The sequence below is a fragment of the Populus euphratica genome, unplaced genomic scaffold (assembly GCF_000495115.2).
Source record: "Populus euphratica unplaced genomic scaffold, PopEup_1.0 scaffold86.1, whole genome shotgun sequence".
Taxonomy (NCBI): domain Eukaryota; kingdom Viridiplantae; phylum Streptophyta; class Magnoliopsida; order Malpighiales; family Salicaceae; genus Populus; species Populus euphratica.
Window position 1 is genome coordinate 554,379 of NW_011499880.1, and position 12,487 is coordinate 566,865.

Here is a 12,487-nt window from a genome sequence, read left to right on the forward strand (position 1 = left end):
ATTTCAATTGTATTTACATTGCTTGACTATATTAGAATTTATTTTTTTAATAGTTAGGAGTATTATCAAATTAGTTGGTGCATCAATCAATATATATTTTTTAATGATTTTAAGAGTTTAATTTTTTACATTGATTTAATATATTTAAAAAATAAAAATATTTTAGTTTTTTATCTTTTAATGTACAGAGTTTTGATATACTTAAAAAAAATAAAATGAAAACAATGTAAAGATAGAGATAAAAAGAACTTTATTTATCCTTTTCTTTTGAAAATATAAAAATCTATCCTAAAATTATATAAATTTTATTTTTATATCAATAAATAAATATATTTATATTCTATATAATTAAAGTTACTATTTAAGAGTGTAGTAGATATTGTTTTTTTAAATATATTAAAATAATATTTTTTTTATTTTTTAAAATTTATTTTTAATATAAGTCTGTCAAAATAATGTAAAATATAAAAAAATTAATTTAATTTTTGTTAAAATTTTAACAAAAGAAAAAAAAAGTCAATCTAAAAATTCCTCACGGCAAATAATCAAAGCATATGGACGCACAACCTCAACATGACAACTAACCTCCATCTTTTCCATTTAATTTAATTTTTTTAATCTTCAACACCAAAACCACACCAAATAAAAAAAAAAAGGAAGTCCAGAGCAGAAACCTTTTCTTACAGTCTCCAAAATCTCTCTCCCAGCCCAAACACAAACACAACGCACAAAAAAAGCATCGCCAACACCTCTCCCCTCCCTCCCATCCCACCACATAGGGCTTCGTTCCCAACTGTTTTCTCTCATCGGATCGTCCTCCCTTTATCCATTCCACCACCCACAAGTCATTCACACGCACCCCCTCAAACCCACTCCCCAAAAAAACCGTTTCTTTCTTGGAAACCCATTTAGGGCTGTTGTTTCTTTTCCATACATATGCATGATATGCCCTCTCGACACTCTCTCAGCAATGACCCCTCCTCATAAACCGATCAAAAAATGAGCAGAAACGACACCACTACTGACAAAAACGACGGTGAAGAAGAACAAGTAGTAGTAGTAGAAGAAGAAGAAGAAGAGCATTTTTACGAGTCATTGGATCGCATTGCTTCCTCTTCTTGTTCTACTTCCAACTCCGACTCCGATCCTGACCAGACCCGTTGCAATTCCCCTCGTCTTAACAGCAAACTTCATGTCAGTAATTACGATGTCTGGATCTCTCAACCCGAATCCATCTCCGAACGCCGCCAGCGCCTTCTTCACACCATGGGTCTCAGCTCCGACCCCTCTCTTTCCCGCTCCAAACCCGAAACTACCCACGGTGATTTTTACTTTAACCGCTCTGTCTCATCGGATCGTTTGATTGCAGAAAAACTGAGTGGTTCGGTTTCCAGTTGTTCTTCTGCTATCCACCGATCGAAATCAGACGGTGGTGGTGGTCGTTCTGTAGATCATGATAACGATTTTAATTCGTGTTGTTCTTCGTCTTCTGTTTATTGTTCGCCTTCTTCCATTCTTTTGCAAGATTCAATTAATGTAAATAGTGATGACAGTAATTATAATAGTAATACTAATAATAATATTAACAACAGCAAGCTCAGCAATAATGGATTTGGTGTTGTTGGTTGTGGTGAAAAAAGCAAAAGCAAAAGCAAAAATGGGGTTTCTCCGAAAGATGGCAGTAGTAGTGGTAGTGTTAATGTTGTTGTTTCGCCGAATAAGCCGCCTTCTGGGAAACAACATTGTAGTAACTCCGCAAATTCTAATGAGAATTTTAATGGGAGCTTGTCAGTTGGGAGTTCTGTGGAGTTCGCGGAGGAGTTGGAATGCAGTGGGTCGGCGGATGCGAATGGGGCAGTGGCGGCTGAGGGAGTGGTGGAGGTTTGTACTATTAAGAATCTTGATAACGGGAAAGAGTTTGTTGTTAACGAGATAAGAGAGGATGGGATGTGGAATAAGTTGAAGGAAGTTGGGACCGGGAGGCAATTGACAATGGAGGAGTTCGAAATGTCTGTTGGGCATTCGCCCATCGTGAAAGAATTGATGAGGAGGCAAAACGTGGAGGATGGGACGAGAGGAAATCTTGATTCCAATGCTAATGGAGGAATTGGAGGTGGGGTTACAAAGTTTAAAAAGAAGGGTAGTTGGTTTGGGAGTATAAAGAGTGTGGCGAATAGTGTGACAAGGCATAAGGAGAGGAGAAGTAGTGATGAGAGGGATACTGGATCGGAGAAGGGAGGGAGGAGGTCAAGTTCTGCTACGGATGATAGCCAGGATGTGTCATTTCATGGACCAGAGAGAGTGAGGGTGAGACAATATGGAAGGTCGTTTAAAGAGTTGAGTGCACTTTATAAGAGTCAGGAGATACAGGCTCATAATGGGTCTATTTGGAGTATCAAGTTCAGTTTGGATGGGAGGTATCTAGCAAGTGCAGGTGAGGATTGTGTAATTCACATTTGGCAGGTTAAGCAGTCAGAGAGGAAAGGAGAGTTGTTGATGGAGAAACCAGATGATTGGAGCTTAAATTTGTTGTTAATTGCAAATGGATCTCCAGAACCTAATCTGCTGTCACCACTTGTGGATAGTCATCTGGAGAAGAATAGGAGAGGGAGGTCATCTATAAGCAGAAAATCTCTGAGCTTGGACCACATCTTCGTGCCAGAGACAGTGTTTTCTCTCACGGATAAACCCATTTGTTCATTCCAAGGACATCTTGATGACGTGCTTGACCTTTCATGGTCCAAGTCTCAGGTTAGTTGGTTTACAACTCTGTTATTCTATGCTTACTATTTTTGTTTTAAAAGCTGCACGCATTCATGATTTTAAAGTTCCAAGTATTGATGTTTGACGTTTCAATTTTCTCTCCCTTTAGAAGTGTGAATGCAAACTGATTTAGTGATCACATGCCATTTTGCTATGACGTGGTTAAAGTAATTCCTCTCTTGTTGCATTGAGCAATTTAAAAGCTTTTCTCCATTGCATAGGACATACTGTTCTCTCCAATTTCTTTTTCACTTTCGGGTATTATTTTAAGAAGACATTTTTTTATCTGCCTCGATAGAATGCTAAACCAGAAAGAGTTTTAACCACTTGCCAGTTTAGAAGTTATGGCACTCCTTTTGCTGTATCTTTATCTCACTTGTATCTGATTTGGTTTCTCAGTATTTCAACAGTGGTCTTGTTGGACTGTTTAGAGTACATATGATCTAAATTGCAGCTTTTATTGAAACTGTTTTTGTCCGTGTGAGAATGATTAATTGAGGCAAATAGATCAAACATGGCACAGAGCATGGTTATAAAACCAGTCAGCAGTCCTATATGTACCTGAATTCATGTTCCCCTGTTGGTCTTAAATAACAAGCCTGGAAACTCAGATTGGATTAGAAAAGTAGAGTAACTTTATAGTTCTAGCCTGAGAATTACTCATCTCTGATTTGAGGCATAGGTTGGATGCTGGAACCAGTGAGGGATTTTTTTTATAGTTTAGTGGTGAAATCTGTCGAGTAGGTGAAAGTGGCACTGCATGTGCCTTGAAGGTTATCTAAAGGATTTCCTGGGCTTGAATATTATCTAACAGCTATTGATTTCTGGTTAAATCCATTGACCAAGTGGTAGGCAAGATTGTAATTGAGTTTCCATGAGCATTATTCAACATGCTCTTTTATTTTTCTTACCTGGACAGCTATTTTGAGACTGATATGGATGATCATCATTTATGTTATGAGAGAGTTTGCTCTCAAAGTCTCTGTAATTGGGCTAATTGGTCGGTCTTGCATTAATTAAGATGATGGCTGAGATGTTAACTGGCTGGAAGGGGAGATCCTTTTGACATTGCATAATGGGAAGGTTAAGGTTCTGTTCTGCTAGTAATCTTAAGCTGGATATGTATTTCTTATCAATCTCTTCTTCACATTTCCTTTTCTTATGGCACTGGCACCGGTTTCAAGCATTCAGTGATTCAATACTTTTCCGAAGAAATGGCCGGTCATCACTTATTTCCACAAATATTAGAGTAAAAAACCTTGATGGATTCTATAGCATGGCATGATTAATTTGGAAATGAAATGTTAAGTTGCTGAGGGACATTTGGAGTTTAGAAAACTGCAGAAACATTTTGCTTTCCTCACTGGTTCAATTGGAAGGAAATTGGATGCATTGAGCTTTTTTTTCATCCTTATGTTTTTCCCAAAGGAATATACTACACTGGTATATGAGAGATTATTAGGTTCTTCCATTATAGCTTTCCTCCCTCACATAAATGTGGGGCCTATGGGTAGTTATCACGGTGGGTTGCACTTTCATGTGATTGACAGCATGACTTTTCAGCATGTGAAATGTGCAGTGCATAAAATGTACAGTAATGAAATTTCATGAGAAATGTGCGAATTCTTTGTTATTATTTTTGTCATCATTAGCACTGGTTCAACTGGAAGGAAATTCAATGCGTCAAGAAAACTTTTTTCATCGTTGTGCTTTTTCCAGGGGAAACTACTACCATATGGTCCTGCCCCTGCTACCAGCTTCTAGTCATAGGATCTGAAATGTATTGTAATGAAATTTCATGAGAAATGACCAAATACTTTGTTATCGTTTCCATCACTGTTCAAGTTTTTTAAGTAGGATGAAGGGAAACTGAGCAGAAATTTTGGGTATAGAAAACTAATCCAGTCTTTTGGATGGAATTTGTGATATTTTTCACCACAGTAGAAATTCATGGCTTTTGGACAGCATTTCAAGCTGGTAAAATTCTTATGATTCCTTGTTATTGGATGCAACTGAGCAGAAAGTTTGGGAATAGAAAATTAATCCAGTCTTCTGTATGAAATTTATGATACTTTTCACTACAGTAGAAATTCATGACTTTTGGACTGCATTTCAAGTTGGTAAAGAAGATTCCTTGTTTTCTGATGCTGTGATCTGCCTATTCTAATCTCATCTCAATTTTTTATCTTATTTTTAGTTTTCTGATAATGCCACTTTTTCCTTCATTATTTTAATTTCCACAACCTCCTTTGATCCCTTTATATTCTAGTTAAAGTAGTCTAGATTTCATTGGCTGCAAGAGGATTGTTGGAGTTTGTTCTGTCAAGCAGTGTTTTCACCACAAATTTTGTTGTGGGAGATGATAAGAAGTTCTAGGATTTAACCCCACCTTGATAGTATTTCAGAAGGATTTTTTGTATGTATGCTATTTTAGCATATTTTGCTCTATTCTGAAACAGGGATGCATGCTTAAGCGCCCTCTTTAAGAATTATAAAACTGTCTATCCTTGCATATCCTAACAAAATTCAGTTTTTTTCTTTTCCCAGCACCTGCTTTCTTCTTCTATGGACAAAACAGTGCGACTGTGGCACATGTCTAGCAAAACTTGTTTGAAAGTCTTTTCTCACAGTGATTATGGTAAAGTATTTTCTGCCTTGCTTTTTAAATCTTATCTGTGTAGTTTATAACTTTATGACCTGCCAATTATAAAGCTACTGATATAATTGGCCTTCCTTTTCAAGAGAAGACCTCATCTGTGATAAACATGGAAGATAGAAGTTCACACTTTACTGCATTTGGAAAACCCTGATTCACTAGCTCAATGTCAAAATTCTACATTTTCTCAACATTTAATGTGACTTTTGTCGATTGGCTAAACATTTTCTTTTACAAGATGGTCAAAACTAGTAATTTTTTTTTTCCTTCTCTTCTTTCCTTTAACTTTGCTAATTGCATTATTGTATGGATTTCCATGGTGCAGTAACATGCATCCAGTTTAATCCTGTTGATGATAGATACTTCATTAGTGGGTCCTTAGATGCAAAGGTTCGCATTTGGAGTATTCCTGATCGTCAAGTTGTTGATTGGAATGATCTGCATGAGATGGTCACTGCTGCTTGCTATACTCCAGATGGTCAGGTAGGCTTTTGTTTGCCTTCTGTATATAATAGGCAAAACTTCTTTGCTTAACAAATTTTTATGGTTTTCTGAAGGGTGCACTTGTTGGTTCATACAAGGGAAGCTGTCATTTATACAACACATCTGGTACAATTTGATTCTTACTCACCATTCTCAACTTTCACATACTCACTGACAGCTAATTATTCTTTTGTTGTTTGTCTTTGCTTCTCAGAGAATAAGTTGCAACAAAAATGTCAAATTAATCTGCAGAATAAGAAGAAGAAAGCTCATCTAAAAAAAATCACTGGATTCCAGGTAATTTGATGGCAATAGTATGATGTATATAACTCCAGAGATAATGCGTTTAGTTTATATTTGAAAGAAAAATATGTAATTTCTTGTTGTGCCACTTTTTTTCCTAGCACAAGTCACATCCTGCTGTGCATTTTTAGCAACCGCATCTTTTATGTCACTTTCCATTCTCTGATCGATTTTATATACAGTTTGCCCCTGGAAGTTCATCAGAAGTGCTAATCACATCAGCAGATTCTCGAATTCGAGTCATTGATGGCTTTGATCTGGTTCAAAAGTTCAAAGGTAAGAATGTGGGCTTATCATTTCTCTTCTGATCTTTTCTAGCCAAATTGTAATGACAATCATGCACGAAAATTTCACTTGAAACCTAACTTGGATTATTAAGTTGATAGTTACCAAAAGAAGTAGGCAATGAAAAATAATTTGAGCCAAGAATTTTGGCTCTGTGAATTAGCAAATCCTAGCCCATCAAGTCTTTGATTTGTAGATTTAGAAAACAGCTACCATTACTACAACCTCACACATTGCCAATTAGTGGGACTTAAGAGATACCATCAGTTTTTTTTCACTCATCGGTGCTGAAATAAATGTTTTCTTGGTGCCAAACCACATCAAAACCTTCACAAAGCCAAACCACATCGAAACCTTCACAAACTTCTCAAACTCTGTTTCAGGGCATGCCTTGAGGCACAGTGGTTTCCTTCTGAATTAAATCTTAACTTTTGAGTGAAATTTCTCATGTGCATGTTACCTTGGGAACCCATGCTTTATGCTTGTTGGCATGATGCGCCAAACTCTTGGATGCTTGTGATTTTCAGTTGGTACATTTGGCTTTTCATGATCGAGTGAAAATGGTTGCTACTTCTGTGTTGGTTAAGTGATTCTATTATATGTATATATCGTATATCTTTTTCTTTTTTAATTTTTTTTTAATCATGCCTTCCTTTGGTTTATCTTTTTGAGTCAATTGTGCATATCATTTTCATTACAAGAAAAGGAAGAACATTTGTTGACAACCTTTATTAGATGGAATGTTGAATTGTAAGCATTTTTTTTCATTTACCAATATTTTCTTTGATTCAGTTAGTAACATAAATTGCTCCTGGACTTTCTTTATATATCCTTTTACATTTATACTCGATGAACTTTTGTATATTTGATATGATATCTATTTACATGTGTTGTGTGTGTGTTAATTCTCAAGGCTTATGCCTCATGAGATGTACAAACCCTCCCCCTACACTTGCCTTTTAAAATGCTGCCCTGAAGCACTGAATCCCAAATTCCATGGGTTCTCTTTTGAGCCTTTTTTTGAATGGAGATATACAAATATTTTAATGGAAAATTAAGAGGACTAGAACTCAATCATGTTTATTTAATATTCCATAACAGTAAGCTTCTCCTTTCTTTTTGTGCATATCCAATAGCTTCTGACATCGTAGTCAAAGGCTTGGTTACGTTGTTAAATATCTCTGATTCTAGTTTTAAGATAGTGAGGCTTGTTTTGAAAACTGCGTGAAGTTTATGTTGCCCCTTCATATCGCATATGCCGTATGCAGTATATATGTTCCAGCTTATGCATGCTGGATAAGTTTAAATTTTGGGTTATTCTGGATGTTAGAGGAGAATTTCTGTATGACAGTCTTGCTGTGGTAATGCAAAGATCTTCTAAGTTATGCTAAATTCTAGCGCAAGTTTTCATAATGTCTCAAATATTTTGGCCTGTCCATTGCTTGAATACAGACAGTTAATGCTGTGACAAATAAACACGTTGATCCTGTATTGGTGAAAAGAGGATGAATTACTTTCAGATCATAATCTTCTTGAATATATATAGTAGATTTGTCTACACGAGTCTTTGAAACACCTGAAAATTTGCATGGATTTTTCAAGTGCACCCTGGATTATAGGATTCATCTCCCATTCCTTCCTCTATCCTAGTAACATGCTTGTAATCCGGTGTCAATAAAGTGGATATTGTGGTGGTCAGTAAGGAAAAAAAAAAAAAAACAAGTTTGCTCTAGCACAAGAGTCAATGGGAATCAATCATATAGTTTATTTTGTACGAGGTAGTAACAGAGAATCCAAGCCAAGATAAAGTCGAGCATGTGTAGGATTATTGGTGACAAGCAATGGTGAAAAATCGAATCATGTAATGTTAAACCCACCCAAATTGGTGTAGAATGAGGTAGGAGTCTACATACGAATAAGACAGTTTAGGAAATGCTGATCGCACCCTCTTTTTTTTTTAAAGATAAAAACAACTGATTCCGTGTAGCTTATTTGTTCTTTTGTAAATTTGAACTGTTGAAACTTGAAACCCATGTTCTAAAGCCTAAGACTTTCTATTCAAGGTATGAAACCAAGTGTATGTGATAACATTTTGAATATAGTAGCATTAATGAAAATATCTATTTTGAGGTTTTGACAACAGTGCATGATCTTGTTTTAGATTTCTAGGCTATAAGTACCATCTCTTCAACTTTGAAGGTGACAATCTTCCAGTAAAATAACTTGATAGTGTAGATCTTGAAAGTATAAGAACTGATCTCTTCAGCTGCTTCAATGGTTGTTTCAATCATCAAAAGTTGAAAGGTTTTCTCTGACTCCATTTTAATGCTTATCCTCTGAAAATTAGATATTTGACAGTGCATGTTGTTTCTGTGATAGGGTTTCGTAACACCAACAGCCAAATCGCAGCATCCCTCACAACAAATGGAAAATACGTGGTCTCTGCTAGTGAGGACTCACATGTTTATGTGTGGAAGCATGCTGATTCCCGACTTGGCAGAAACAAAGGTGTTAATATCACACGCTCATATGAGCATTTCCTTTGTCAAGATGTATCAGTGGCCATCCCATGGCCTGGCATGGCAGACACTTGGGGACTACAAGATACTTTATCAGGAGAACAGAATGGCCTTGATAACCATCTTGATGAAGTTTCCATTGTCAATCACCCTCCTACTCCTGTTGAGGAAGCAAGTAATGAGGGTTCACAATCTTTAACTGGGTGCACCAATAGTCCCATGAATGGAATTATTTCTAGTGCAACCAATGGTTACTTTTTTGACAGAATATCAGCAACATGGCCGGAGGAAAAGCTTGATTTAGCAACAAGGAGCCATCATGCCAGTGTGGATATCTCCAGTGGGTTAAGCCAAAATGTGTCTGCCTATGGTATGGTGATTGTACCTGCCAGCCTTCGAGGGGAAATCAGAACTTTCCAAAATTTCGGATTGCCAGTTCGAATTTAAGGGGTTGAAATGGCAGCCTCCGAGCAGGGAGTGAATGAGTTGGCAAACCAGTACAGTCCATTTTCCTCATTGGCTAAAATGTGTACAAAGATATTTGGTGAGATGTGTAATATTAGCGAGTTCCAATTCTTCTTCCCTTTTGCTTCAGCTCATCCGATGTTGAGTGCAAATGGATAGGCATTCTGATGAGCATTGAGAAGAATATAGATTTGTTAAACAACAAAAAGAGGAAAAAAAATACACCGTGAATTTAGAAACCGACGTTTCTGGCGAGTCGGGAATTGTAGAGCTATGAGCATGGAAAAATCTTACTCAATTAAAATGAAATTCTTTCATATTCTTGAATGGTCAAGTAAAGTCTTACAGGTTCTATCCCATTTTTGGTTCTTCAGTTATTGGCACTCTGGAAGGGACTTCTCAGGAGTATGTTTCTGTTTCAGAATCAAATGACAGTATAGACGTGCCTATTTCTATCCATTGGTCTAATTTATACATGTACATTGTAGCAGATCGGCTTCACTATATGATCTTTTCGTTAGTTAATCCTATGCTTTAGTTAGTCCTATGTTTGTTCCAAACAGCTGGTAAGATCACATCCCAAAAGTTACCGCATCCTGGTCTTAGCTTTGTCAAAAGAACTCGTTTGTTTGTTTTGTGGTTGTTTACGTTGTTGTTTCCACGTTTAAAGCTAATTATAAAAAACAAGTGTTGCCACGTGGCTGAAGTTAATTATAAAAAACAAACGTTTGGTATCAAGCTCCAAACTCAACTTAATATATACGTGACTAATGATACATATCTCTTACAGTTTAAAATTAAATATATTAAATCAGGTATAATTTAATAAAAAAATTAAATTTTTATTTTTATTTTTAATTGTATTTTATTGATAATATAGTATTTACAGAATTTAATAACAATTTTAATTTTAATCCTATTTTATATTTTAACTGATATATCACATTTAAAAAACCATGAAAATTGTAGTTCTTGTCGGATGTATTTCATACGTAATAGAATTATAGATAATTTAATTGAATAATAAAAAATATTTTATAAAAAATATTATTTATTTCATGATTAATAGCAATAATTAACTGTATAATATTTAAATTAAAAACTATCAAGCATTGAGAAGAATATAGATTTGTTAAACAACAAAAAGAGGAAAAAAAATACACCGTGAATTTAGAAACCGACGTTTCTGGCGAGTCGGGAATTGTAGAGCTATGAGCATGGAAAAATCTTACTCAATTAAAATGAAATTCTTTCATATTCTTGAATGGTCAAGTAAAGTCTTACAGGTTCTATCCCATTTTTGGTTCTTCAGTTATTGGCACTCTGGAAGGGACTTCTCAGGAGTATGTTTCTGTTTCAGAATCAAATGACAGTATAGACGTGCCTATTTCTATCCATTGGTCTAATTTATACATGTACATTGTAGCAGATCGGCTTCACTATATGATCTTTTCGTTAGTTAATCCTATGCTTTAGTTAGTCCTATGTTTGTTCCAAACAGCTGGTAAGATCACATCCCAAAAGTTACCGCATCCTGGTCTTAGCTTTGTCAAAAGAACTCGTTTGTTTGTTTTGTGGTTGTTTACGTTGTTGTTTCCACGTTTAAAGCTAATTATAAAAAACAAGTGTTGCCACGTGGCTGAAGTTAATTATAAAAAACAAACGTTTGGTATCAAGCTCCAAACTCAACTTAATATATACGTGACTAATGATACATATCTCTTACAGTTTAAAATTAAATATATTAAATCAGGTATAATTTAATAAAAAAAATTAAATTTTTATTTTTATTTTTAATTGTATTTTATTGATAATATAGTATTTACAGAATTTAATAACAATTTTAATTTTAATCCTATTTTATATTTTAACTGATATATCACATTTAAAAAACCATGAAAATTGTAGTTCTTGTCGGATGTATTTCATACGTAATAGAATTATAGATAATTTAATTGAATAATAAAAAATATTTTATAAAAAATATTATTTATTTCATGATTAATAGCAATAATTAACTGTATAATATTTAAATTAAAAACTATCAATATTATTATATATTTTTTAAAATTATTTTATAATCTTATTTTCAAAAACATTTTTAACCAAACATATTAAATTATTTTTTATTTAATTTTAATTTTAACTATATTTTTAATTAAATATATATAAATATTAAACAAGCCTTAACTTAATTAGATATGATTTTTGTAAAAAAAAATTTCAAATTAAAATTATGAAAGCTACCATATGAAAAACACAGGCAACCGTTGACCATCCATCAACTCATACTGGTGGATTAGCTGAGAGAAGAGAGCTAGCAGTCGCAAGTGAAGGAGAGATGGATCATTGACGTGAATCAAATCAAAATCAATTCTGTGGAAGTCCACTGTGTCTTGAAAGAACCAAACCCATTTAAGTCTCCACTTAGGAGTCAGGGCCATTACTGCAAGTGGCGTCCCCACACCCCCATCCAATTAAAATGAAATTCTTTCATATTCTTGAATGGTCAAGTAAAGTCTTACAGGTTCTATCCCATTTTTGGTTCTTCAGTTATTGGCACTCTGGAAGGGACTTCTCAGGAGTATGTTTCTGTTTCAGAATCAAATGACAGTATAGACGTGCCTATTTCTATCCATTGGTCTAATTTATACATGTACATTGTAGCAGATCGGCTTCACTATATGATCTTTTCGTTAGTTAATCCTATGCTTTAGTTAGTCCTATGTTTGTTCCAAACAGCTGGTAAGATCACATCCCAAAAGTTACCGCATCCTGGTCTTAGCTTTGTCAAAAGAACTCGTTTGTTTGTTTTGTGGTTGTTTACGTTGTTGTTTCCACGTTTAAAGCTAATTATAAAAAACAAGTGTTGCCACGTGGCTGAAGTTAATTATAAAAAACAAACGTTTGGTATCAAGCTCCAAACTCAACTTAATATATACGTGACTAATGATACATATCTCTTACAGTTTAAAATTAAATATATTAAATCAGGTATAATTTAATAAAAAAA

General features: G+C 34.8%; 1 protein-coding gene across 1 annotated transcript; it reads left to right on the plus strand.

The window, feature by feature from the left end:
- The first annotated feature begins 615 nt into the window (after nt 1–615).
- LOC105129182 (WD repeat-containing protein 44-like) lies at nt 616–9,826 on the plus strand. Its single transcript, XM_011031139.1, has 7 exons — nt 616–2,751; nt 5,311–5,401; nt 5,745–5,902; nt 5,977–6,028; nt 6,117–6,199; nt 6,388–6,481; nt 8,870–9,826. Exons 1-7 carry the CDS (start codon nt 1,000–1,002, stop codon nt 9,454–9,456), a joined length of 2,817 nt encoding a protein of 938 aa, XP_011029441.1. The 5' UTR covers nt 616–999; the 3' UTR covers nt 9,457–9,826.
- Nucleotides 9,827–12,487: the final 2,661 nt, after the last annotated feature.

What these genes read in the sequence shown, in the direction of transcription:
- LOC105129182 (XM_011031139.1), top strand. Translation starts at nt 1,000, where the DNA reads ATGAGCAGAAACGACACCACTACTGACAAAAACGACGGTGAAGAAGAA. An exon ending in GCTATACTCCAGATGGTCAG is followed by an intron (nt 5,903 to 5,976) that starts GTAGGCTTTTGT and finishes GGTTTTCTGAAG; the next exon opens with GGTGCACTTGTTGGTTCATA. An exon ending in AAAAAATCACTGGATTCCAG is followed by an intron (nt 6,200 to 6,387) that starts GTAATTTGATGG and finishes TTTTATATACAG; the next exon opens with TTTGCCCCTGGAAGTTCATC.